Raw genomic sequence first — 26432 nt, 5'->3', positions numbered from 1 at the left:
GTATAGAAGTTTTTACTGATAAGCGAGCAAGTTTCATACCGTTCAATGCTTCTGCCAGGCTCGGACGAATCCCGTGGATTGGAGCACGCAGCACTTTTTCGATCTTCTGGGCTGCAAAAAGGCTCAAAAAATTTTTTTCTAAATCATTATCAGGGAACCGAAAGGATTATGTAAGTTGTCGAGTCGCAAGCGCCTGGTTGAAATATAATACAATCAGAAATATCACAAAAAATAGAACACGATTACCCTTCACCAACGACCCAGGAAAACCATTCCTAGTGTATCCATATGCCTCTCCAGCTTTCCCGGACTCTGAACCATGCCATGCAAGTGCCCTGCTCCAGGCGGGATTTCAGCGCCGCCCCTCTTGGCCACTGAATTGGGTCTATCGCAAGTCCTCGCCATTTCAGCACGATGCCCACAACGGGCACTGCAATACTCCCACCAAAGCTCGCTCGACACAAGCTCGCTGTACGCTCCAGGACCAGCAAACATTTCGGGTTGTTGATTGGCCCGTCCGGCTCGGCGGAGAACGTGCTTCCGTGCACTGTTGCTGGCGATATCACACTATGACGAGCTTCTCACTTTCGATTGCCTCGCAATGCGACGTTCGGTCAGCTTGCCGCCCAAGATCTCGTGGCATCCGACTCTGTTTCAATCTCGCCTTCTCCAGATGCTGCAGCCTACGCCTTCGCACGTGATGGATCTATGCCGTCCAAAGCGCATCGATGTAAATCGTACTAATCGGTTCCTGCACGCGTTGTACGCTCCCGTCGAAGGAGAGGGAGAGCAGCCCGCACGCGCCCCAGCACCTCCAGCGCCATAGACTAACACAAAACCACGCGACTTGTCGGCCATTTACTTTTCTAACTCACTGAACTAGTATATTCTCACGATTCCTGCATATACAAATCGGTAGATGTTGGCGACCCCAGCGCTGTTTCAAGTACCCGGCCAATGTTCGTTCGTATACGACATTTGGACACTCAGGCACTCTCTGAATCAAGCGCACGGGGGATCCGTTTCTGGTCAATCCGGCGCGCAGAACGTCGGGATGGGCCCTGAAGCCGTCATTCCGCGTGCCGGTACGCCTCGTTGAGTCGACCATGCCCGGCTCGCGATAATGCCGAGCCCCGGAGAAGCTGAGTTGCTCCATCTGATTGCCGCACAGCTGTTTGCATGCGTCCTTTCAATTTAGGGGCACGGCGGAAGCTACGGCGTTCTTCATACAGGGATCCACGCCCGCCACAAAGACTGTCCCGTAAGCTACCATGCACGATTGAGAACGAGTCTTGTTGCTCGGCTCAGCTCAGGGTTTCACAACGTGCATGCAGCCTGGTATCCCGTAGGTCTCCGTCGCCCCTGTAAAATTCTTTCCATTTCCTCCCCGTAACGAAGCAACCCTGAGGGAGCTCCGGCAATGCTCCATACGAAGCTGATCGAAAGCTTCGTAATTACCGGAAGAGAGGAGGCATAGCTCGCCGCGGAAACTATCTAGTATGAAACGAATATGCCTACGGTAACATGGCAGGCCTTGATATGAAATATGGGAGTACTTCGAACGGACGCTTGAGGAGTCTTAGGCGCTCGCACACAGTGAGGGAGTTTGCGTTGCTATGGAGGGCTTCCTCGAAGAAAGCGCAGTAGCTCGTATGCAAGGAAGCTAGGCATCACATTTCAACCATCCCCTCTATGGGTCGTGCGTCGGTCCGACCCCGCGAGCAATACGATGAGCCTGCGCCCCCACAGTCGGCTCTCGCGATCGTTGCGTTTTCCCTTCTGCGCTTGCTACGAACTCCATCTCGTCCGCCCAGAGCAGCTCGCCTTTTAACTATAAAGATACCGCTAGAAACTCATCCATCAGTCCCCTCTTTCCTGGGTCAGTGAATTGAGGGTACATCGCCCACAGGGTGCGGTTCATGAAGCGCTCGAGAGTGGCCGCATATTTTCTTCGGTTTTTGACGATAGTTTGATACTTTTTGGCACAGCGCGGTAGCTTTCTTTCGTTGCCCACATACAGCGACGACGCGTCAAAGCATTCTGCGATTCATGTGTGTAGCCGCTCGTCCTACAATCAGGCCGTGCTGCATATTGCGTTCAGAGCATCAGTTGCGCGTCGTCGCGCGAAGTCTTCATCGAGGAACTCCAGAAGAACGTGGACACCATGGAGTCCTATGTCGGAACTTCCGCAGACCGTTGCTTGACCAGGCGGCTCAAGACGAGAGAGGCTAGGCGCGCATTATTCGGGTAAGGAGCTTCTCGAGCCTTCACGACGTCCCGGATTTCGCGTTTTGGAAGAGCCTCCCCGTTGAAGTGTGTTTGTCGGGAGACCTTGGCAACGGTTTCAGACTGATATTTCCGCTCCGACAGCTTTCCTTCCTGTACCACTTCGTCCCGTTTTCTGAAGGCTCTTCCGCTTCCTTGTCTGGTGGTCCCTCGCCCTTCTCCTTGACTTGGCGCGGCGGCAGAACTGTTGCCGCTATATTCCATATCCAGGTTTTTCGTCGGGATTCAGACAAACTAGGTGGATTCTAGCACTGCCATTCGCCCGCTCGATGGATCTATGTATCTAATTCGCTCCGAGTACACTTTCGTCAGTGCTTCCGTGGCAAGCACAAGCATGAGCCGAGGCGCACCTCCTCGCTCGCTCACACGAACCGCAAGAGATGCAACAAAGCAGTTCATGGCGAAGAAAACAAAGAGGGACTTGTCGAACAACGATCTCATGGGCGCGAGCCACTTCTCTATTGATCCGTGAGCGTAAGAATGGAATTTGGCACCGGAGAAGAAACAGTCGACTGGATTAAACCATGGAGAATGGGCTAGTGCGAAGAGCAGCTCCACGAAAATCACAGATGCGTACCCCTTGACCACCTTTGGGTTATGGAAATCGAGATCGTCTCAGAACAGGACAGAAAAATGTGGAAAGAAGGCACCACAAGTGCTTCGACGAAGAAAGAGCTTTTGAGTGATCCAGTCCATTTGGGGATATGTGGGCGATCGCACGACTGCATTTCCGCATGGGTTGGTGTTGTCGCCATTCTCGCTTGTCTCATTACTAGGAAGATGGTCCTCGCTGGGGGCGCGCTTTTTCGCTCGTCTATCCGAGTCTCTTCATAACCAACCGTATCAACGGCGCGTAAATTTCCCGTCCTGTGGCTTCATTGAAAGTTCTGCTCTGAACACATATGCAGCGGAAGGAATTGAGGAGAAAGTCGAGCAGATTAATTTCTATATCATCTGACTCGGGTGCACGGCGTTCAGGATAGGGGCTACGAGAAGGGTGGTTCATCCACCAGCTGACGGCAGGGCGACTTGCAGTATACATGTAGAGACATTTTGGCCAGCTTCCAGTACCACCACAAAGGCTATCCGCGAATTTTTTGCTCAGTTTAAGGGATACATCTTTGTGTTGAATTTCTGCGAAAAAATCAAAAAAATACAAAATGACGCGCTGGTGTAGGGGTGCAGGATGTGAATGCACTTCGTAAGAAAAGTCAGACAAGCCGTAGGTACTAATCCAGTTGAGACCAGCGCTATAAATGAGCGAACATTTTCGCCGAAAAATTGCTTCATCACTATCCGGAAGGTGATATCCGAAGAAATCGGAAAAAGGGAACTCTATTCATTCATGCATCAGCACGCACACATGGAATCGCAGCTCCTTACGCTGCTTTGCTTCGAAGCCATTTAAAAGCGGGATGGAGAGGCTCGCCTAAAAAACTTTCCCACTCAAGCTGGAGTGATCCAGACGGATGGAATTGTCGAAAGCATAATCTATACGTTTCGTTCGGCATCGAAGAATGTTCGACCAACACTGATTTCGTCAGGAGATTGCGCAGCATTTTTTCTATCGTTCCATCAGCCCCGCTTGTCTCGATTGGAATCTCGCGTGCAATGCTCTCAGTTTTCGTACCCATAAGAGAATCGCGAAAAACAATTGAAACGTACGCACTGGCGAGCAGCTGACGTAAAATATCACGAAGCTCTTCTCTGAGATCAATGATGCAGGTGTTGTAATATTCGCTTCCAAGCATACCCGAAGAATTCCCGATACCATCAACAAGAATCAACACGTATTCATGGCTAGGAACATTCGATACTGGCAGCGTGCTCGGTGTTTTCACTATGCAATTGTCGGTAAGTGCAACGCTCTCTGAAAAGCTTTTGAAAGAGGTTGAGCTTGGTTCATTAAAGCTTTCCAAGTTCTGAGAAATTTGCCGTTCATGCGGAAGCGACAAAAGCGAGAAGTTCTGACTCGCTTTTACATGATGCGGAAATGGCGATACAGTAGTCCGAAGTGAAAGCTTTCGTTCAGGAACCGTTCGCGTGTTTTCGGGAAATTCCCGTGACAACTGCTCGACAGTATGCAGAATGCCTCGAAGACAAGCAAGGCTTTCCTTAAACGAGTGGCACACTGCAATAGAAACACGATCTATGGCCAAAGGCTCCTCCACAGTCGCCTCTGTTCTGGCTTCTAGCAAAGTCTTCCATAGTACCTCTCTGGCACACTCGCCTTGTCCGACAACGCCGCTGAGACAGTCGCCGTCAATGAGGAACACGTGGTACGTCAACCCGTTCGAGCTGAAAAGGGCTGCCCGTTCAGCAAGAGAATAAAGCAGCGACCGGCCAAGGTTAGCTTCAGGACACTGCAAGCATACAAGGTCCTGAGGTTCCACAGGAATCCGTGGGTGTATACCCTCTGGAAACAAGGTCAGCGACATCACTTGCGGCAGCGCTGTAGCCGCGTCGAAAGCGTGTCACATCGAAAGAGTATCCCTCGAGCCGACGCCCTCTGCGGTACGGCAACGCCGTTCTGTCTCCGTGCAGCGACCGCACTGGCGCTATAGGCGCTACTGCTGTCGCTTTCGGCACGCTCGGCACACGATAGGGCGTACGAAACGACCAGAATATCCGAGATGAAGCATAGGTAATGTATCTTGGAGGTAGGGCGTTTGATGGATACTTCACCGCGCACTGAAAAAGACACAAAAAGTAAGAAAAGAAAAATGCGCATAATCGGAGAACGCTGGCCTAAGTAAACGTTTTGTCAATGAAAAAAATTCGAAAGAGTATCGCACGCGACCCGTGAGCGCGGAAAATGTGCATTTTTGTCAGAGAGAGCGTTTGTGTAGACCATGGATCCCAGACTGCGGGGTCGATATTGGCATTCGGGAAAGCGTCAGTCATGCGTAATCTTATCTTCAAGTTCTATTACCCATCCTTCCCCTCGGACATACTGGTCGTTTCGAACGTTCTATCTTGCGCCGAGTCTATCGTGGGCACCAGCATTAGCGCCTATCCCGCAGGTGCGAATGCAGCACGCAGACAGGACGGCTTTGCCGTACCACCGAAGACGTAAGCTCGCTGCGTTTTTCGCCGACTCGGGATCGGGATTCATTATATTGCTGAGAGCCTGCAATCCGCGCAGACAGGCGCACTGCAAGCAAAAGCGCGAAGCAATGTGTCAGAGTAGCATCGCGACGAGAGCGAGTCCCAGACACAGCCTGAGCACGCGAAGTCCCAGACTATCCCGCACAGCGGACGAGCTGTTCAAGCCTTGCTAGAGCACCAGGCTATAAAGAGGCATGTGGAGCGAAAGCTTGGCAGGCTCGGAAGGCTCGTGCGACTTTCAGCCTGGAAACCGAACTTTTGAGAATAAGCAAATGCTTTCCCCTTTCAATGGTTACCGTAAAGTAGGAAGAAAATTGATATCGAATTTCTATTTGATGGTTAGTATCTGTATTTTCAGAACACTAAGGCTGATTTTGTGATCGTTCTCGCTTGTCTCAGTACTAGGAAGATGGTCCTCGCTGAGGGCGCGCTTTTTCGATCGTCTATCCGAGTCTCTTCATAACCATCCGTATCAACGGCGCGTAAATTTCCCGTCCTGTGGCTTCATTGAAAGTTCTGCTCCGAACACATATGCAGCGGAAGGAATTGAGGAGAAAGTCGAGCAGATTAATTTCTATATCATCTGACTCGGGTGCCCAGAGCCGCGCAGATGAGATCGTACTTCTACTTTTCGAACCTGCGTCAGTCCCAAATAGTTTACCCAAGCTCTTTGTTCAGAAGAATCACTCCTTTATCCCTCTTTCACAAAACAGAAGAAACGAAATTAATTAAAAATAGCAAAAATTTGCAAAACGGCTTCAGATCTAAGCATAAAGGGAAAAGTCTGCCAAGCTGACGAACCAGAATTCCTCGACAGCAGAATGGAGTGATAAAGTGGTATGCAGACAAAAAATTCCAAAACGGCGCCGATATTTCCGCGCGCAGCGCGCAGATTTTCTGATGAACGTGTTCAATTCCGATGCAAACCATATTGTTCAATAGGGACTGATATCCTGCACCCCTACACCAGCGCGTCATTTTGTATTTTTTTGATTTTTTCGCAGAAATTCAACACAAAGATGTATCCCTTAAACTGAGCAAAAAATTCGCGGATAGCCTTTGTGGTGGTACTGGAAGCTGGCCAAAATGTCTCTACATGTATACTGCAAGTCGCCCTGCCGTCAGCTGGTGGATGAACCACCCTTCTCGTAGCCCCTATCCTGAACGCCGTGCACCCGAGTCAGATGATATAGAAATTAATCTGCTCGACTTTCTCCTCAATTCCTTCCGCTGCATATGTGTTCAGAGCAGAACTTTCAATGAAGCCACAGGACGGGAAATTTACGCGCCGTTGATACGGTTGGTTATGAAGAGACTCGGATAGACGAGCGAAAAAGCGCGCCCCCAGCGAGGACCATCTTCCTAGTAATGAGACAAGCGAGAATGGCGACAACACCAACCCATGCGGAAATGCAGTCGTGCGATCGCCCACATATCCCCAAATGGACTGGATCACTCAAAAGCTCTTTCTTCGTCGAAGCACTTGTGGTGCCTTCTTTCCACATTTTTCTGTCCTGTTCTGAGACGATCTCGATTTCCATAACCCAAAGGTGGTCAAGGGGTACGCATCTGTGATTTTCGTGGAGCTGCTCTTCGCACTAGCCCATTCTCCATGGTTTAATCCAGTCGACTGTTTCTTCTCCGGTGCCAAATTCCATTCTTACGCTCACGGATCAATAGAGAAGTGGCTCGCGCCCATGAGATCGTTGTTCGACAAGTCCCTCTTTGTTTTCTTCGCCATGAACTGCTTTGTTGCATCTCTTGCGGTTCGTGTGAGCGAGCGAGGAGGTGCGCCTCGGCTCATGCTTGTGCTTGCCACGGAAGCACTGACGAAAGTGTACTCGGAGCGAATTAGATACATAGATCCATCGAGCGGGCGAATGGCAGTGCTAGAATCCACCTAGTTTGTCTGAATCCCGACGAAAAACCTGGATATGGAATATAGCGGCAACAGTTCTGCCGCCGCGCCAAGTCAAGGAGAAGGGCGAGGGACCACCAGACAAGGAAGCGGAAGAGCCTTCAGAAAACGGGACGAAGTGGTACAGGAAGGAAAGCTGTCGGAGCGGAAATATCAGTCTGAAACCGTTGCCAAGGTCTCCCGACAAACACACTTCAACGGGGAGGCTCTTCCAAAACGCGAAATCCGGGACGTCGTGAAGGCTCGAGAAGCTCCTTACCCGAATAATGCGCGCCTAGCCTCTCTCGTCTTGAGCCGCCTGGTCAAGCAACGGTCTGCGGAAGTTCCGACATAGGACTCCATGGTGTCCACGTTCTTCTGGAGTTCCTCGATGAAGACTTCGCGCGACGACGCGCAACTGATGCTCTGAACGCAATATGCAGCACGGCCTGATTGTAGGACGAGCGGCTACACACATGAATCGCAGAATGCTTTGACGCGTCGTCGCTGTATGTGGGCAACGAAAGAAAGCTACCGCGCTGTGCCAAAAAGTATCAAACTATCGTCAAAAACCGAAGAAAATATGCGGCCACTCTCGAGCGCTTCATGAACCGCACCCTGTGGGCGATGTACCCTCAATTCACTGACCCAGGAAAGAGGGGACTGATGGATGAGTTTCTAGCGGTATCTTTATAGTTAAAAGGCGAGCTGCTCTGGGCGGACGAGATGGAGTTCGTAGCAAGCGCAGAAGGGAAAACGCAACGATCGCGAGAGCCGACTGTGGGGGCGCAGGCTCATCGTATTGCTCGCGGGGTCGGACCGACGCACGACCCATAGAGGGGATGGTTGAAATGTGATGCCTAGCTTCCTTGCATACGAGCTACTGCGCTTTCTTCGAGGAAGCCCTCCATAGCAACGCAAACTCCCTCACTGTGTGCGAGCGCCTAAGACTCCTCAAGCGTCCGTTCGAAGTACTCCCATATTTCATATCAAGGCCTGCCATGTTACCGTAGGCATATTCGTTTCATACTAGATAGTTTCCGCGGCGAGCTATGCCTCCTCTCTTCCGGTAATTACGAAGCTTTCGATCAGCTTCGTATGGAGCATTGCCGGAGCTCCCTCAGGGTTGCTTCGTTACGGGGAGGAAATGGAAAGAATTTTACAGGGGCGACGGAGACCTACGGGATACCAGGCTGCATGCACGTTGTGAAACCCTGAGCTGAGCCGAGCAACAAGACTCGTTCTCAATCGTGCATGGTAGCTTACGGGACAGTCTTTGTGGCGGGCGTGGATCCCTGTATGAAGAACGCCGTAGCTTCCGCCGTGCCCCTAAATTGAAAGGACGCATGCAAACAGCTGTGCGGCAATCAGATGGAGCAACTCAGCTTCTCCGGGGCTCGGCATTATCGCGAGCCGGGCATGGTCGACTCAACGAGGCGTACCGGCACGCGGAATGACGGCTTCAGGGCCCATCCCGACGTTCTGCGCGCCGGATTGACCAGAAACGGATCCCCCGTGCGCTTGATTCAGAGAGTGCCTGAGTGTCCAAATGTCGTATACGAACGAACATTGGCCGGGTACTTGAAACAGCGCTGGGGTCGCCAACATCTACCGATTTGTATATGCAGGAATCGTGAGAATATACTAGTTCAGTGAGTTAGAAAAGTAAATGGCCGACAAGTCGCGTGGTTTTGTGTTAGTCTATGGCGCTGGAGGTGCTGGGGCGCGTGCGGGCTGCTCTCCCTCTCCTTCGACGGGAGCGTACAACGCGTGCAGGAACCGATTAGTACGATTTACATCGATGCGCTTTGGACGGCATAGATCCATCACGTGCGAAGGCGTAGGCTGCAGCATCTGGAGAAGGCGAGATTGAAACAGAGTCGGATGCCACGAGATCTTGGGCGGCAAGCTGACCGAACGTCGCATTGCGAGGCAATCGAAAGTGAGAAGCTCGTCATAGTGTGATATCGCCAGCAACAGTGCACGGAAGCACGTTCTCCGCCGAGCCGGACGGGCCAATCAACAACCCGAAATGTTTGCTGGTCCTGGAGCGTACAGCGAGCTTGTGTCGAGCGAGCTTTGGTGGGAGTATTGCAGTGCCCGTTGTGGGCATCGTGCTGAAATGGCGAGGACTTGCGATAGACCCAATTCAGTGGCCAAGAGGGGCGGCGCTGAAATCCCGCCTGGAGCAGGGCACTTGCATGGCATGGTTCAGAGTCCGGGAAAGCTGGAGAGGCATATGGATACACTAGGAATGGTTTTCCTGGGTCGTTGGTGAAGGGTAATCGTGTTCTATTTTTTGTGATATTTCTGAGTGTGTTCTGCGTCGAGAGCGCGCGAGCTGAGGAGCGGGATGCACCCTGATGTAACTCACTTCTTCAGTGGGCTACCGCTTTCGTAACAAAAGTTTTTTGATGGTCTGTTTTAATCCTATATCATTAAATCACAAGCGACCTGCTTTGTAAATGCCCAGCTTTCCTTAATGGCTTGCATGCTGTGGTAAATTGCGCGGACCTTGTCGAATTCAAACTTGCGGTTGAGTTTGCCTACGAGGGGTTTTGGTAGTCCTGACGGCATTGTCGCTGATGTAGAATTGTCGCTCAGATCGAATTTCCACTCAAATTCAGAGATGTGTGAGTCCGTCACGCCTAGTCCGTCGGGATCTGTGTCGAAGGACTAGTGATTTTAAAATCTCGGTTATTGCACAGTGAATATTACTGCTTGCTGTATCGTTACCCGGCTTCCGATTTTGTTTATCTGCGAGTTTTCTATCTGCAAAGGCTTCTTCGGTGAAAGATATCTCGTATTATGTTTTTATCATCAGTCAAACGGTGTGAAAAGCGCAGAAGTTTTTCTATAATGTATTCAATGTTACAAAGCATCAATGTCGTCATGTGAAACCTTGGTAGTTGCCCTCTTCATGCCTCGCTTTTATATATTAAAGAGAAAGAATGATTTCTGTTCCGATGCAGGGCGCCCTGCCAAAGCATTTTTTCATGAGCACGATCACATTGAAGTGCTTTGGTTCGTTCTTTGCATCGCGCAATCATAGCGGCGTTGTAGCGTTGAATACAGGGTGCTGCTGAGAGCGCTAACAGGTCACTGGCTGTTCCGTTCAAATCTGCAGCCTAGACTAAAACTCTTCGAATAAGAAACTGCTGCTGATTTGCATCGGAAGAGCATCCTCACCGTAGTGCGGAGGTAGTTGGTCATGAGTTTCGAGCTCGCCTTTTGAATGGAAGCTGACACTGTTGCTGAGCGAAGTGAGGCCACGCCTGCCCCTCCTCTGCACACTCTGGCAGGTGCCCTCTCCGGTGCAATTGCTGCCTCTTTAACGCAGCCGCTGGAAGTCATAAAGACGAGAATGCAGGCTGAACGCCGTGAAGCACATCGTCGAACGCGTTACGCTGGCTTGTATAGTTCAGTGCGCACGATACTAAATGACGAAGGGCCTCGCGGTTTATTTGTAGGCCTCGTGCCATCAACGCTTGCTTTGGTACCCGCTTTAGGTTCCTTTTTCACGATATATTCCAGCGTCAAGGCCTGGATGGACCCGGCGGAGACGGATGATACAACATTTTTTACATTGAAGTGTGCAACTTCAGCTGGGATAGCATGGTCTCTAACCTCAGTGCTGACGAATCCTTTGTGGCTGATGCGGACTCGGGCAATTACCAGGATGCTTGATGAAACAAAATGTATACATTTACTAACTAAGGAGGCCCATCGACCAACCATGCGGAACCTGCTTCAGGAGATTGTCGGGGAAGGTGGCCTCGGCGGCCTTTACCGAGGTACCTTGGTATCAATGGCTGGATTCCCCGCTGCTTCCGTTCAGTTCGCTCTGTATGAAAACCTAAGACGTCTGATAGATTGTGAAGGGGCACAGCGAGTTTATTACATGGGCATCGCTTCTCTGACGAGTGCGATATTGAGCCAGCTTGTGTGTTTTCCATTGGAGGTCCTGCGAACTCGAGTGCAAAGCGGACTTGAGGGTCCTCGAATCCGTCTGTTTCATCTAGTTCGGAATATGATTTACAGAGAGGGCATATCCAGCTTCTATCGAGGACTAGGCCCGAGCATGTTGCGCACCGTGCCAAACACGGCTTTGGCATTAATCAGCTACGAATTTTTGCTCGAATTCTTCCAAAAACTTACACTTTAACGGAACCGCTGGCTTCCTAAACCGTTACCGTGTCGTGCCATCTGGCGCATACACGAGCTTGGCACGTTCCTCACTAGCTGAAGTCGTTCTGTTGCAGAAAGCGACTTAATCGAAAGGTCGAGCAGATCCCAATATCATTTTCTTGCTGCAAATCTAATTTTGTTTGAGTTTCTGCTGTATTCCTGATGGAGCGATTTTTCGCAGGGCAATATCCAACCTTCCAAGGCCTTCGCGTAGCTCGGCCTGATCGCATACAAAACTGATCCGCAAAAATCCCTCTCCCTGAGATCCGAAATCCGTTCCCGGGAGAACAGCTACTCTGCCGTGTTCCAACAAGTACCGCGCCAAATCTGGTGTCGGTATCCCGTACGCGGATACATCTAGCCATGCGTAGAAAGCACCCTGAGGTTTCGCCAGATAGCACCCCTTCATGATGGAGAGCGTTTCGTAAGTTAGATCTCTGTTCCTTCGATACATTTCGATCAGACTCCGAATATATGCATCACTCTTTTCCTGTTCAACAAAAGCCGTCGTAGCCGCGCTTTGGGTGAAGTTCGCGACGCATCCATAGATATGCACTGCAAGGAGCCGGAGCCGCTCCGCAAGGAACGCCGGAGCGACTGCGTACCCGATGCGAAACCCGGTCATTGAGAATGACTTGGAAAGGCCATCGATGAGGATAGTTCGAGATCGAAGTTCATCGTCACAAAAGATTGATACGTGTCCTGCAGCCTCATCATCGATCTGTCTGTCTTCGTAGAACCATCGCGCATATATCTCATCAGATAAAATCCATATATCGCTGCCGCAACTCTTTAGAACATGTTCCAGTTCCTTTAAAGTCTTTGGGGATAAAACACCACCGGTCGGATTGCTCGGAGAGTTCAGGATCAAAAGCTTCGTTTTCTGCGTGATTTTAGCAGAGATTTCCGCTGGATCGAGCAATCCAAACTCTGATGACACAGTATAGGTTACAGCGCGAGCTCCACATACCTCAATCAGTGCTCGATACGCTGGAAACCCCGGGTCTGGAACGAGAACCTCGTCACCAGGTTCCAAAAGCGCCAGACACGAGAGAGCTATTCCCGGTTTCGCTCCTGGGCCAACGACGACCATATTAGGACTCAGGGTGCCGTGTTTTAGCTGGTGCGTTCTTTCAATGTAGGCACATATGGCTTCGCGAAGCTTCAGCGTGCCAGCCGGGTCTGTGTACTTCGTTTCTCCACTTTGGACAGCGTTGATAAGTGCGTCAACGACGTGTTGCGGAGGCGCAGCTGAAGGCTGACCTATTTCCAAGTGGATAATCTTGTCTGCGGTGCTTGTTGCATGCCTGTCTAAATGGTTTGCTCGCTCGAGAATTGAGTATGCGCCCTCGTCGCGGAGGCTCCAAACCCTTCTTGAGAGTGCCGCCACAGTTGACCGTGCCTCAGGTTTCTCTGAAGTTAGCTTCAAGCCTTGTACGCAACTGTTTTCGTGACGTGCTGAGTACGAGATCGTTTTTGACTGTTGTCGTATCCGAAACACGGCCTCTGCCAGAAACATACCGCCACGGAAGACAGTCCCAGAATCACCACGTGTTTTGTCGCAGCGTCTGGTGTTGAGATGCAAGAACGCTAAATCTATTCTCTATTGCCGGAGTGGTACGTCATTCGTCACGGTGACGTTGTGGTTACCCGAGTACACGTAGAAATATAACTGGAAGGTCTTTGATATGCGCGTATTGGTTGAAATCGTCTTCAATTGAGAGAAAGTCTTGCTTTCCACTGGTGCTCTGTATGAGTTCCGGACAACGCGGTGGTGCAGCTGCCTACGAAGAGGAGTGCTTGGACGCACTTTTTGCAGCTCTTCGTCTTCCGTCAGGAGCGTTGGAGCTCGATGCGAGCGCTGTTTTGGACGATGAGGGCAAGTCACTCGAGACAGCAGATGGAGACTCGTTTAATTTCGTCCGTTACCTCTCCGAGTTGGAAGACATAGTTTTGCACCTTTCGACGGAGGACGACCTTCCCGAAGATTTGCTACTCCCTAGCCGCGAAAGCTCTGAAGGGTTTTCTGGTCGTCCGGACATAAACGATCCCGAATCTGGGGAAGTAGTGAGCGCAAGTGTTTCAGCGGCGGCCGCTGCAACAGAGACTCTTCCCACCTCGCCTCAGGCCAGACAAATTGCTCCCTTGCAGACTACGTTTGGAGTGGGATCGTTTCTACCATTTATTGCGAACGCAACAGCACGGCCCGACATGCAACGCACTTCTGCAGTTGCCCCAAGGCGGGTAGTCGATCAGAAGAAACGACGCATCCGAAAAATGTAGAGAACATCCACACCCTTCGCGCAAGCAACTTCTCTGCAAGCTTGGGATCTCTCGTCGCACTTCACTATTCGTGCCCTCGGGCATGGATTGATGCACCTTTTATGAAAATACGCCTGTGCACGCTGTCGTTCTGGGCTTCTTGAAATTCCTGTTTCCACCGTTGGATTCCTATCTAGCACCGCTGCAGACTCGCATGGACAATATTCCACTGACACCGCTTACCCACCAGTCTGCATATGGGGTCCAACTAGATTATCTGGAACATCCTAACAGTCAACTCGTAGAAAATGATCCCGCGGGAAACCTCTTCTGGCGAATTCTTGGTTTACAGCGCGACTGGTAGTCTTTCTCGCGACATATGCCCTTCCCATTAATGCACAACAGAGATTGTCGTGGTTCAGACGGATGCATCTGATCGTTAACTCGTAGCTGCCTTCATGCATGCACTACACATAGACTGTTGGGGTTTCTCGAGGGTCAAGAGGTTATCAAGCAAGTTCCCATCCTAGCGTCATTCTCCACAGATCTCAACTCGTTGCGAGCCCGATTGCTTGACGCTGTTGTTCCGCCAGAAATTCAGGAGAAACATCCTGCGCTCGGAAGAATGTGTACGAGAGGATAATCGTATCTACGTCTACCATGCGAGGATCATCACTGAATTCGCGGTCAATGAAAAAAAGGACAGGCATATCGATTTTTTCGCCTGCCTTAAAACGCTGTTCCTCGAAGCAGAAGCACTGAATCTTGTTGAAGTAGACTCCCGCCTTCGCGGGCACTACGTTGTAGGTGGCGATTCCGACAACATCTTCATTAGCCTGATTTTGTGCGGTATAAAAGGCTAGCGCAGCCTCCCCGGGTACAACGTGCACTATCGACTGACGTGGCACGAAAGTGATCGGCATGGCAGCATTCACGTCCGCATTGAAGCGGATCGTAATAGGTCTTGCGTCTTGTCGAATACGCATTCGTTCCCGGCGATGTGAGGATTTTGTGCGACTACTCGCGCTCGGCTCCGGCGCTGAGGATTCGGAACGAGTATCCCCTTCAGCGCTTGGTGATGATTGGAGCGCGCTCCATCGATTCTCATACTCTTCAGTTTCCGTCTGTACAGTGCCTCCGTATCCAGTAACTTGACAAAACATTCTATACAAAGGCACGGATGCGTATGAGAGTCCAACTGTACATATCGCGGCAGAGAGGCTCCACGCAAGAAAATTCAAGTTCCGTTTCCGCACATCAGACGAGTCGGCCGTGCTTGGCCCCCGACCGCGACCGCTAGCTTGTCGGTATTGAACGTGCGTTTTTCGCAGTAAACTAGAGTTGCGCCTCCATAAATCCAAATTTAAGTGTGTTGCTCGCGCCAAGCGCAACTCAGACGCTAAGAAATTGGAACGAAACGTCCGGACGCCAGCAAATAAGCACATCCCAGAGTCGAGGAAGCTCAATCGCCTGGTGTTCAAAACTTTTTGCCGACTGTATAGTTCCAGAGCTGAGTGCTGGCACCATGGGTAGCTCAGCAAGCCAGCGAAAGCTTCCGTGCGTTTCCGCAAGGCAGAGCCACTCGAACGTGGAAAACTTACGACTCGCATAGTGAACGGAAGTACAAAGATACCTTCTTCCAGAATCGCCTTAACTCACACCACTACGAGAGCGCCTAGCGTATGAACTCGAAAGCGCAAGCTTCTGGTCAATGATCAAACTTCAGCAGTCCTCGGGATCGTTCCAGTACTCTACCCGGAACAACCGGCGTTTACAGTTCTGATAACACGATGTAGTGCTACCGATTCCGGCAAGCATCACTGGCCGGTCACTGTCACAGCCTAAAATTGGTGCACGTCAAAAAAAGGCTTCTAGCTTCGCAGCTATAGTCGTAAACGCCGTGCTGATGGACGTTGATATCGGAGAACTGGACCTTCAAGCTGACCTCAGTGCAGAGGAGCTCCTCGTGCTCACGGCGAACAATAACTTGCTCGCTGATGCCATGGCGGGGCAGTCAGGAAACGGTACCCCAGGAGGTGACCACTATCCTATGAGCGCGCTGTCGAGTTTCGGTCTGGAGCGGGAGTCTTTCCAGGACTGCTCAGCTGACCATTCACAGGAGGCACCTGATGGAATCAGGGGTTCCTTTAGTTCTCTTTCTGTGCCCAGTGGGTTCGCTTGCGAGACGCAAAGCCCAGCAGGTTCAGAACGCCTACTTGGTAGGCCGTTCTCGCGAGCAACACCTTCTGGAGGGTTTTTGGCCGAGAGATGCTTTGGTGCCGAGAACTTGACTCGAATCTTGCAGCTCTGGTCAAGGCCTCCTGTGTTCACAAGCTTTTGGCTCCTCGCCAAAATGGTGGGTTACGGAGGAACGAATCCCTCGGAGGCAGTTAGGGCAATTTTAACCCACCAGGGATGGAGCCCAGACGTTTCGCTTCGTGGGCGGATGGAGGTTTTTGGTAAGTTCACCAAAGAGCGTGTCGTGGATATCGGGATCATGCTGAATGTGCAGCATCGTCGAGGCACAAATGCGGCTACTTTGCTGAGCCTCGTTCTGAAAGTCGCTGACGGTGCAGATTCGTCCACTGTCGGACGTCTTTGCGTGACAGAAGATGCACTGCTCACAGCCAACGCTGAGCGAGTCCAGATTCTACACAGAGGTGCGAGTGAGGAACGTCGAGGGTTTACCGAGGATGCCTTCATCCGTCCGCCGTTCACGGCGATCAGTTGGCTGGCTCCGCATCCGCATCCATCCGAATTACCACCTCGATGGACACCGAGGCGGCTGCGTTCTTCGAGATTTTGCATTCGAAACGGTGTGCTTGTTCCGATCGATCGATACGGCACTTCTGGCGAAGTCGAGGAAGGCCGCTCGGAGACATCGCAGTTGAACGGTGCCCATTTGCACCGTATCCACGAAACCATGGCTGCCGTGCAGCATGTGCAGAGCACCGGCATCACGCAGGAGATGCCTATGAATCCTCTGGAACGCACCCTGGCGAATTCGCAAGCTCCCGGGGTTATGAGGAATCCAAGAGGCACTGCAAATCAAGCAGATTCCTTCAGCAGATTATGGACGGATGATGTCATGGCACTTGCCTTGGAAGCACAAAACGCTCGATCTGGTTGCGATGAGAGCATTCAGTCATTTCTGTCTCTTGTGGACAACATATCATTTGATACCAGGCAGAATGATTTCACCACGGACCGTACGTTCTGCAAGAAGCTGACACGAGGGCTCCCAACATCTCTGGAATTTTCTGTTCCGGTACCACTGGACAAAATGCTCCCCAAAATGCCGAGTCTCCGAACGGCGATTGTTTTGCGTTGCTTTGAAGTCTCTAATAGGCGAATTTCATCATGGGACTGCGCTTTTCCAGCCTCTTGCCGTGCGTGGCTTAGTTTGCAGTCCTCGAGTTCGTCACAGCTACATAGTGTGGATATCAAGAAAGCAGCACAATATGTGGATCTTACACTTCCCATTCAAAAAGCATACCGGAAAGAAGTTCAGTTGGGGACAGGGGGTCGAACGCTTTTACTACGGCTCGATATTAACCAAAGTTTAGAAGAGCACGTCTGTCCGTGGCCGGCAGAGAAGTTCTACGTTTTCGTTGTACAATCTGCGCACTTATTCTCCGTAGAATTCGAACTAGAACGCGTCCTTGCCCGGAAGCGACCTTCAGCTGAAAAGGCGAGAGCAATTTTGTGCCCAGCCGTCCAGGCCGGCGATGATGATCTTGACATTGAATCGGTGCGGATTTCGCTATTATGTCCGCTCAGTCGAACACGGATCAAAATACCAGTTCGAGTCCGGGGCAGTACGCAGCTTCAGTGCTTCGACGCGATCAGTTATATTGAAATGAGTCGCTTAACGAAGCGATTCATCTGCCCAGTGACGAACAAGCCGGCCCCGCTGCACATGCTACAGGTCTGCGAGTTCTTTCGAAAGGCCCTAGAATTCGCGCATCCAGAAGAGGAGTTCATTGACGTCCTTCCAGATGGGACGTTTATGCATACAATGGCGGCTGAGTCGGAGCCGTCTGCCTTGCGAGCCAGCATGAAATGCGAGCGGGCCATTTCGTTCGAGCCGTTCTCTGAGCGAAAGTCACAAACGCTTCAAAATAACAGCAGCTGGCATGATCGTACTGAGAACTCCGGTTGTCTGGCGGACACGATCGTTGTTGATCTTTGTGATTAATATAGACATCGCGTTCTGGCAGCAAATATTTGGAAGAATCTTTTCTTTTGTGCACGCGTTTCATGGATGAGCTATCTTCTCTGATTTGAATGGGCGTATACCTGAGCGATCATTTATGACTTAACATTGGTGAGGCGCTGCTTCGATTTCCACCTCGTAGACTACGGTAGTCCGCTGGTCAACGACACATCAGGCTCTGCGAACTTTGCTCTACTCGCACATGGCCACATCGTTGGATGCATCTCAAGGGTTCAGGTTACTAACATCTAGAAACGGTTCGAGAGGGTTCCGGAAGAGGATCTTCGGGAGAGTCGTTCTGGATGAACGCAGCAATTTATTGTATTTTCGAACTACGGCCTTTGTGTATTTCGCAGGAGCCCTGAAATTCGCCTCAATACATCGTGTCTATCCTGTCTTTGCGTGAGCCGACAGACCAGTTCGGCTTGTCCATGTGCGGCTTCTGTACTGCGGAGGGATTCCGTTCCATTTGTGAGCAAAGCAATCAGGTCTTGCACACGCTTCTCGTGGTTACTCGCTCCACATGCTTCGCACGAGAGCTCAAGCCCTACACATACAGTTTCAGTTGCTCTGGAATCTAGCACAGAATCCTTGAACGCCGCTGCTGCTGCATCCATTCTTCTTTTCGAAGCCCGCAGCCAGCGTCAAAAGTTCGAGGAATCCACGGGCGCTGCAGGGATCCTCTAAAGATGCTGTTTCATGATGAATTTTGCGTACTGAAGCATCGCATCGCTCATTGCTCGTGCGTCCAGGGCCGATAAAAGTGGCCGCCGCCGATGCCGCTTGCATCATGTTCCCAGCGTAACCACCACTGAGAAGGGCATGCTGCAGTACCTTCACCTTTTGGTCCATGGCTCGCAAGGCCTCGAACTCGTCTGCCTAGACTGTCCGAACCTGAAATGTGGGCACGAAACAGGCAAAGGTCATGGCTGGCCTCCGACACGGCATTCCACCCGTTGCATGCAGGGCGGCCATGCAGGATTCTACACCAGGCTGCACTGTTCATTGCCGCTGCATGAATAAGTGTCGGTTGCTATTCCCTGCTGGTGCTGTTCGCATTCGCGTTTGCACCAGGAGTACCTGGCACTCGCGAAGTAGCGCAAAAATCACGGATTTCCGAGAGCGTGACCACAAAATACACAGCGGCTCGTTGAAGTGCAACTGCAGGGGACACGTTGATCCGTGGAAGTTGCACGAATCTACTGTTCAGGAGCATCGGGACAAGTGTCGGCAATGGTCGAGCGGAAAGTGTCACCTTGGCACTGTGTCCCTCTTGTACATTTAGGTACAGAAATAAAGGGATACGGGGCAGAACATAGCACGCGCGCCCTCGAAGCATCCTGGATGCGTATTGCCCGAATCAGCCGCAGCTTCAGAGCAGCCGTGCTATAGACGCTCCTACGTAGCTTATCGCCAGAACTGAACGCTGTGGAGCGCATGAGTCCAGTCCGCATACGTCTTGCGAGGCATGGGCGTCGACACGCGGCGGTGTTCCGTATCGTGGTGGCGGACTCGCGAGCACCACGCGACGGCCGCTTCCTCGAGCACGTCGGAACCTACAACCCGCGGGTAATTCGAGGGGCGAAGCTCGTTCAGTTCGACGTGAAAAGAACTCAGTACTGGCTGTCCGTGGGCGCCCAGCCGTCTGAGCGCGTCGCTAAGCTGCTGGGTTTGGCGGGCGTGCTGCCTCCGGCCCCAGTGCGAGGTCGCACGGCAGCACCGTCTGCAGCGGCACCGCAAAACTTGGGCGCTGTTCGAGGTCTCGAATCTCTGGTTCCGACTTTCGCGGTGTCAAGAGAATTTTAGTCGCGTACGCAGCCCATCAGAGCGGGAGGAAAATGACGCGGTTGTGAGAAGCGCACCGGAGCTGTACAGTTCGGAATGTTGCTGGTGCGACAGCTCGCAAATGGCAGAGTACCTTGCAATATTCCTCAATAGGCGCTATGGAATGCATCGAACAAAGCACATGGCATGTCGAGATAGAAGTTTGGATTCTGCATTTGCAACTGTTGTTTTGCAGCGGCATGCTTCGAGCGCCAAATAGCATGTGGTTTGTGAACTGCACTTGAAGGGCCGCTGCAGGCGATATCTCCTGGTCATGTCGTGGCTACGCACATGAACGAGAGAATGTACATAGGAAATGGGGAACCTGGTGAATGAACTTCACGATCGCGAAGCTGAGACGCAGATACCCGATAACCTAAAAGCGCTCTACTTGCTTCTCGAGTCAGCGCGTCTTCGTTCGGATATTTGGAGCACTGGCTGGCAAGCATATTGCAATCTCCTCCAGAGGAGGTCAGAGATACACGCACCTCATTCCTGTGGAACGCGAAAACTGCACGTAGGTAGAGAAAATGGCAGGCAGCCAGGCAGGCAGGCAGGAAGCATAGATGGATCTGCCTCTAGGGCCCCCGTGGTATGGAAGAAGCGCGCATACATTACTTGTTGCCTCTGAAATTTAAATGGAGTCGAATGAGCGTCTTCGTATTCCCAGGCAATGCCATGGCACAATTCCAGACCTCGCGTCAGTTTACCACATACATATGCGCAAGGCTTGCGCTGTACCCCATAAAAATGCTACCTGTAGATATGATGGTAGGCTATTCCACCTAAAACATCTCAAGTCGTAGCAACCTTCGCTTCTGTGGACACCACAGCTACCACACCGTGTTCTTGTACGGTTTGGAGCAGCTTCTCCTCGAACATAAACCGTATCAAATTCGCTTCCAGAGGTACACTACGAATTTTAGCAGACGGCTCTGACCAGGACGCTCTCGAGCGGCTACTCGCGGAGCTGCCGTGGCTTGCGCTCATCCTGTGCATACTCCCAGCTTTTGCTCGGAAGTTGCACGAGCTTGATCATTGTTCCACGGATATGGAGCGCAGCATAGGAAGCCGCTTGCTCGACCGAGTCCGTTGTCGCGGCCCGTGAAGCCCCAGTTACTCGTGCGCTCTCCAAGTTCAAGTTCATCCACGGATCAACACCAGTTAAAACGCCAGTGCAGTGCTTTCCATTTTTCAGCTCCACAGTGACTTGCTGACCAACGGCACCGCGGACAAGTCCGACCGGGAGCATCAGTGCTTGTTCTTGTGCAGTCGCTGCAACGTTCTGGACTACCGAGCGCTCTACACGCCACAAAATGCTAGCAAGGAGCGTATAGTCACCCGCCAAGGTGACTCGACAAGCCCTCGACGAGTGCAGAAGTAAACCTGAGCGATCTCTAGCGTAAGAGGCACCTCCGAGACGACTATGAGAGTGGTTGTGATGAATAGAAATGTTAGGATTCTCCGTTCTGTCTTGCTGTTGCAACGGGGCGATACGTTTTCACGGGGCTGCAACAGGTAACTGCTGTCGAATGAGCGCGAGCCACTTGACTTTTTGAACAAGAGTCGTTTCGATTTACCTGAAATTGTTACTTGAGTGCAAACTATCGGGCGACTGTGAAAAAGACTCCGTTGGGTGCTTTGGCGGCTGCCACTGTACCGAATCAAGCTTAGAAGCGCCTCGCTGACACGCGAAGCTGCGGCTCTTTCTAGGCCGCTCGACGAACGAGGCGACTTTTGACGTGTCCGAGCAGATGCAACTTGACAATGGTTCGATTGCGACGTCGCTGGTGCACGTTGCGACACCAGCAGCATAGCACGTGTACTGCGTAGCCTGCCAGTGGTCTCCGGCGGACGCGGTCGCTGCTTCAGACGCCAACAACGGCCACTCTGCTCCCAGTAAAGCGCATTCGCCCGAGGCACTGCTCGAAAAGAGACGGCAGCACTACCGCTCTGACTGGCACCGCGTCAACCTGAAGCGTCGCACCGCTCAACTACCACCTCTATCGGAGGCTGATTTCACGGAACACTGCAGGAACTGGGAAAGCGGCGACGAAACTATTCAGATGGATCTCGGCGTGCTCGAGGACGAGAGCACTCCAAGCAGCCAGGAACCCTGGAGCAGCTACAGCGTGAGAGTATCGGTGGGGTCTGCGATACCTGAGGACGCCCTGTTCTCCGCCGCTCGATTTGCGAGGTCGTCAGCCGTGAACGGCGAGCGTCAACCCAGCAGCCGCCGTGTGGCATGCATCTGGTGTCTGAAAGAGTTTTCCAGTGAGCAAGTTCTGCAACAACACGAGCGCACCGCGAGGCATCGAGAGAAGCTGCGAGAACTTGGCATCCCAGAATCTGATGAGCAGCACCAGCAGCTCATCTCCGGTGCATCAAAGGAAACGAGTCTCGAAACTGCAGACCTGGACGCTTGGCTCGCTGAGCGCATGCAAGAAGCGCGTCCCCTTGATATCCACGAATGTCTTTTCTGTAACCACAAGGTTGCCGTTGACGAGAATGTTTCAGAACAGGAGCGCAGCGGCGCTCTCCTTGCAAATCTCCGCCACATGGCCAAAGAGCACTCATTCTTTGTGCCCTATATAGAGTACTGCTATGATCTTGCCGGACTCGTACGATACCTGGGAGTCAAGGTCGGTCTTGGCTACTGTTGCGTGTTCGGGGGAAGGGTCGTACCGCTCTCGCAAGACACTACGGACTCCGCGGAGCAGCTGTTCGAGCGTCGTGCGGAGGTATTCAGCAGCTTACAGGCCTGTCGAAATCATATGCGAGATGCTGGGCACTGCCGGTTGCCCGATTTTGATCAGGAGGAGGTTTGGGATGAGTATCAGGAATTCTACAGTTTTACCCCAGTACGAGCAGACGCGCTGCTGTCGTCTGCCGCGGATGCGAGCGAAGCGCTTTCTCCAGGCACGCCACATGAGGCTGCGGGTGAGGCTGAGTTTGTCGCTCTAGCGCCATGGGAAAAGTGGGTCTCGGTCGCCGAGGCACCGAGATCTACGCACCCACCAGATGAAGAAGTTGTTGGCCTTCAACTAGGTGCGAGTGGACGAACTATTGCACACCGGTCTCTCTGGCGATACTATCGCCAGCGTGTGCATGATCATCACCGCACGCAGCTACCTGTCTGCATTGCTCGACAAGAGCGCCAGCAGATGGTGCTGGCTTATCAGGAGCTCGCCCACGCAGCTGCAATGGGCTTCACTGGACCCGCAGCGTCGCAGCCGTATCCCAGTATTCCACCACGTCGAGTGCTTGAGCGCTGGCGACGCGACCAGCTCGCACTGGCTGAACGGAACGCAGCGACGCGCCGCGGCCGGGCAGCACGTTCATCCATAGCGGTGCTGAACTCTGGCTATCGTGGCTAGTAGCGCATGTTGAACAGGATCCTCGGTTGCAGGCGGAATTGCGGCCGATCAGGCAAATAGATGCCGGTGTCTGAACGGAAGGTGCGCTGTTTGTTGGCGGCTCGCGGCCAGTATCGCAAGTTCGTATGCGGGACGCTGAAGTGGAACCAGTTCCTCAGCTAGCTTCCTGTTTGCACCGGGATGCTAAGCCTCGATGCTAGCTCTCTATGTGCAGTGTGCAGGACAGCATGCAGGCAAACAATTAAACAGAGCATGATCCTTATTCGTAAACAGGGCCAGTTATCGTGCCGACAGACCCAGGATCCGAGTAAAGGAACTTACGCCCTGCACGTCTAGCTCCAGATTCGCAAAGATATGCATGTGAGCACGGGTGCAAGTCCATTTAAAATTAAGCATACAGCGCTTGCTCGATAGATAGAGAATCGAGCAGCACGAAAACTGCATGTGGATGTCACGCTGCAGCGACATTTACCTCCATTTTCTTCGGGCTTGGACGAGCGACAACTGCTGCCAGGTGAGCCAACATCAACAGCCGAGCGCGATGCCCTTCTTCTGCATGCCCATCAACGATAAGCAGACTGATAGATTCCCATTCACTACATCTGGTCAGCGTTTGTAAGTGGCAGAAAGCGAAGCACAATTATTGCGAGGCCGACAAAACCGGCAATCGCTAAGGCCAGATACTTTTTTGTCACAGACTCCCCGCTAGACTCAGTATACACGCGCGGTTCAATAGCCCAAACGTTGCTTTTGCCGTCCGCGTCCACGGTCGCACCCGTGCGCCGCGGACGCGATGGCATCGGCATGTCGACATCCGTTGCCTGAGAAGCTCCGTTGTCTGCGTCTTCGCCAGCGCCTACTTCACCCCAAGCCACTTTTGCCTCTGACTCAACAGCATCTGTCCCACGCCCAGGTTGCTGCTCTTGAAGCTGGATCGCAAACGTTAAACGACCCCGCCGCAGCATTCGTAAGTGCCAGCGAGAAGTGCACGTCTGCAGGCGGGAGCGCCCAGATTTTACGCTCTGCAGAAAGTCAGCTCCACCAAAAGTTTGAACAAACATTACTTAAAAGTATGAGAATATGCCTTTTTTTCCTCGGGCTCGTGCTCAGAAAAGACGACCAATATAGACACAAAGTTCGGTGTGAACAGGCTCGTAGCCAAACAGGCAAGAGCTAGAAGCGCGAATTGGTCGATTGCGCTCTGGTAGCATCGCAGCCGTCGTGTGTGTCGTCCAATGCGCCGCCGCTGCTGGTGGCGAGACGCGAACGACGCCCTGAGGCGCCTCGACGGCGCACCGCGCAGCTGTGCGCGTATCGACCATCGAACTGGAGCTTCGATTACCGTTAACTTCCGATTCCTGCTTTCTGATTGTTTCCATTCACTGCGGTTCAGCGCAAGTCGATTCCCTGGTTCCAGCAGCCTTGTTATGCCCCCAGGATCCTTGCTGTAGTCATTTGTACTACAATTCACACTAATGTCAGAATGGTTCGAACGAATCATTCAGCAGGGGCGTGTAGACTAACGTATGGGGCTCTTCAAACTGTCATCAACACGAACCCTATGTGCGCTGGTTTGCGACTGCTTTCCCCTCCTTTTGCTTATCTCTGGTTTCGAAGACGATGGCATCGCCTGTCCATGCCTCTACGTTGTCAATAATTGAGGTGCATTGTTAGCAGCGTTAAATTCCGGATTTCGCACCTCTATGCCGTTATAGACGCATGAGATTCACGGGCGCAAGTTGCGATGTACGCTTCGCTCGACATTTTCATCTTCTTTTTTAGGTATCCTCGGTGCGCCATTCGCAGCTGCGATACTTGAGTACAGTGAGGTGTCCGCACAGGTCTACCATACCTGCTTCTCTGAGCGCTGGTACGCGGCGCATGAAGGAATGTTTCTTCGCTCGGTTCATGCCCTTGACGCGTACTGACGGCTCCGCTCGATGCTACCTCTGTTTCGGGGCCCGGAGTAGTACTCCAAGATCACGTGATTCTTCTGGGTGATTTCCTCGGCGTGTACTCTGTCAGCTGGGCGCAGAAGGGCAGGCTGCTCTGATAGAACGAGAACTGTGTTCTGCAATGTTGGACAAGATAGAATAAGTACAAAAGGAAAATCAAGGTTTGAGGAAAAATCGAGTGATTTCCATAAGGCTATGCTCCCGTCGTGCAGAGCGGTGGCACACACTCCTCCGGAAACGATCGCTGCGATGACTAAATACTGAGCCCGAGGCCAATTTCCATGCGAGCTGAGGAGGCGGGAGCCTCTGGGAGCACATTCTATGCGACACTTCTTGCTGCTGTAGAATCTGGTTTCCCGGATGCCTTGAAAGAGAGGAGTATTCTTCTTTCTAGCGGAATGGATGATATGGCCTGACAAGGACGATAAACTTTCGGCACGAGCATGTGAAGAATGTATCTAAGGATGGAGTCGAGATTTTTCCTCATCAATTCAGCGGCACAGACAGCTGCGCCCACGAGTTCATATGCAACAGAATGATCGAAAACGTGATGTATGCGTGTTTTTCATCATGCTACATGTAAAGAAAATGAAGAGTAGAGGCCTGTGTCTGTAAACCGGATAATGAGGTCGGTAACTTAGAAACCCGTATACGAGGACGTTCCGTACCATCTTGGTGACGATGACGTCATGAACTTCGGCATCAAAGAGTCGAAGAAGCTACCCTGGTAAAAACGACAGAGAATCGTAAAATGAAGCATGAATCCGTAAATCCGAAATGCTGCACTTTGGATATCGAGACTTTACAAGGAAAAAAGTTCGGAAAAATTGAAGCAAGGGCGGAGCGAACAGTTCAGTTTTTCATTTTAATATGGTACGAGTATAGTAGGGTATTAACAAATGAAGCTCGCATGAAACAGGCAGGGCTATCTCTATAGCGGGCGGCGGGCGCTCTTCGTGTCCTTTTCGCGCGACCTGCCCCTTTCGGTGCTTGGTAGAGCGGCACAGTGGAGAGCCTCCGCTACTGTGCAAGCTGTTCAACTACGACAAAATGAACGGAAACTTTCTGTCGACAAGGGTTTCAAGGTTTTACTAAGTACAGTTCCCTACGTGATACCGAAAACCGCGCTCGAGCTAGGCTAAGGTGCACACATTGCAATGCCTTAAAGTCGTCATCCTGCGGTCGACAACTCCGATAGATAATTTGCGAATACACCGCAACAGCATCTGAACGAAATCGCTTGTATTCCAGAATGCGCCCGTGATATGCAAAACTGGCATCGTTCAGGACGCCGTACATCCACGGGCTCTCGGCGCACT

General features: G+C 51.9%; 11 protein-coding genes and 1 non-coding gene across 12 annotated transcripts, besides 1 other annotated feature; 6 read left to right on the top strand and 6 right to left on the bottom strand.

Annotated features, from left to right (window-relative positions):
• Positions 1–2072: 2072 nt before the first annotated feature.
• Positions 2073–3543: a sequence feature (possible transcribed region).
• Positions 3544–3665: 122 nt separating this feature from the next.
• Positions 3666–4724, bottom strand: CYME_CMG070C (hypothetical protein; the record flags this gene model as incomplete). The annotated part of the gene is made up of 1 exon (XM_005535823.1): positions 3666–4724. The coding sequence occupies one exon, from the start codon at positions 4722–4724 to the stop codon at positions 3666–3668; it is 1059 nt and encodes a 352-aa protein (XP_005535880.1).
• Positions 4725–6096: 1372 nt separating this feature from the next.
• Positions 6097–6372, bottom strand: CYME_CMG071C (hypothetical protein; the record flags this gene model as incomplete). Its single annotated transcript, XM_005535822.1, has 1 exon — positions 6097–6372. One exon carries the CDS (start codon positions 6370–6372, stop codon positions 6097–6099), a length of 276 nt encoding a protein of 91 aa, XP_005535879.1.
• Positions 6373–7069: 697 nt separating this feature from the next.
• CYME_CMG068T lies at positions 7070–9747 on the top strand. The gene has a single exon (XR_002461272.1). It is a non-coding gene; the product is annotated as a hypothetical transcript (transcript).
• A 779-nt stretch (positions 9748–10526) lies between these two features.
• CYME_CMG067C (similar to mitochondrial carrier Yel006N) lies at positions 10527–11456 on the top strand (the record flags this gene model as incomplete). Its single annotated transcript, XM_005535821.1, has 1 exon — positions 10527–11456. One exon carries the CDS (start codon positions 10527–10529, stop codon positions 11454–11456), a length of 930 nt encoding a protein of 309 aa, XP_005535878.1.
• Positions 11457–11609: 153 nt separating this feature from the next.
• Positions 11610–12998, bottom strand: CYME_CMG066C (aspartate aminotransferase, HisC in bacteria; the record flags this gene model as incomplete). The annotated part of the gene is made up of 1 exon (XM_005535820.1): positions 11610–12998. The coding sequence occupies one exon, from the start codon at positions 12996–12998 to the stop codon at positions 11610–11612; it is 1389 nt and encodes a 462-aa protein (XP_005535877.1).
• Positions 12999–13231: 233 nt separating this feature from the next.
• Positions 13232–13762, top strand: CYME_CMG065C (hypothetical protein; the record flags this gene model as incomplete). Its single annotated transcript, XM_005535819.1, has 1 exon — positions 13232–13762. One exon carries the CDS (start codon positions 13232–13234, stop codon positions 13760–13762), a length of 531 nt encoding a protein of 176 aa, XP_005535876.1.
• A 527-nt stretch (positions 13763–14289) lies between these two features.
• On the bottom strand, positions 14290–15351 carry CYME_CMG064C (cytochrome c oxidase assembly protein; the record flags this gene model as incomplete). The annotated part of the gene is made up of 1 exon (XM_005535818.1): positions 14290–15351. One exon carries the CDS (start codon positions 15349–15351, stop codon positions 14290–14292), a length of 1062 nt encoding a protein of 353 aa, XP_005535875.1.
• A 296-nt stretch (positions 15352–15647) lies between these two features.
• Positions 15648–17939, top strand: CYME_CMG063C (similar to RNA helicase II binding protein; the record flags this gene model as incomplete). Its single annotated transcript, XM_005535817.1, has 1 exon — positions 15648–17939. The coding sequence occupies one exon, from the start codon at positions 15648–15650 to the stop codon at positions 17937–17939; it is 2292 nt and encodes a 763-aa protein (XP_005535874.1).
• Positions 17940–19394: 1455 nt separating this feature from the next.
• Positions 19395–19763, top strand: CYME_CMG062C (mitochondrial ribosomal protein S16, precursor; the record flags this gene model as incomplete). Its single annotated transcript, XM_005535816.1, has 1 exon — positions 19395–19763. One exon carries the CDS (start codon positions 19395–19397, stop codon positions 19761–19763), a length of 369 nt encoding a protein of 122 aa, XP_005535873.1.
• A 976-nt stretch (positions 19764–20739) lies between these two features.
• Positions 20740–21033, bottom strand: CYME_CMG061C (similar to U6 snRNA-associated Sm-like protein; the record flags this gene model as incomplete). The annotated part of the gene is made up of 1 exon (XM_005535815.1): positions 20740–21033. The coding sequence occupies one exon, from the start codon at positions 21031–21033 to the stop codon at positions 20740–20742; it is 294 nt and encodes a 97-aa protein (XP_005535872.1).
• Positions 21034–21847: 814 nt separating this feature from the next.
• On the top strand, positions 21848–23158 carry CYME_CMG060C (unknown zinc finger protein; the record flags this gene model as incomplete). Its single annotated transcript, XM_005535814.1, has 1 exon — positions 21848–23158. One exon carries the CDS (start codon positions 21848–21850, stop codon positions 23156–23158), a length of 1311 nt encoding a protein of 436 aa, XP_005535871.1.
• A 596-nt stretch (positions 23159–23754) lies between these two features.
• On the bottom strand, positions 23755–24219 carry CYME_CMG059C (hypothetical protein; the record flags this gene model as incomplete). The annotated part of the gene is made up of 1 exon (XM_005535813.1): positions 23755–24219. The coding sequence occupies one exon, from the start codon at positions 24217–24219 to the stop codon at positions 23755–23757; it is 465 nt and encodes a 154-aa protein (XP_005535870.1).
• Positions 24220–26432: the final 2213 nt, after the last annotated feature.

This window comes from Cyanidioschyzon merolae, chromosome 7 (genome assembly GCF_000091205.1).
Source record: "Cyanidioschyzon merolae strain 10D DNA, chromosome 7, complete genome".
NCBI lineage: Eukaryota > Rhodophyta > Bangiophyceae > Cyanidiales > Cyanidiaceae > Cyanidioschyzon > Cyanidioschyzon merolae.
This window is presented reverse-complemented; position numbering and strand designations above follow the sequence as displayed.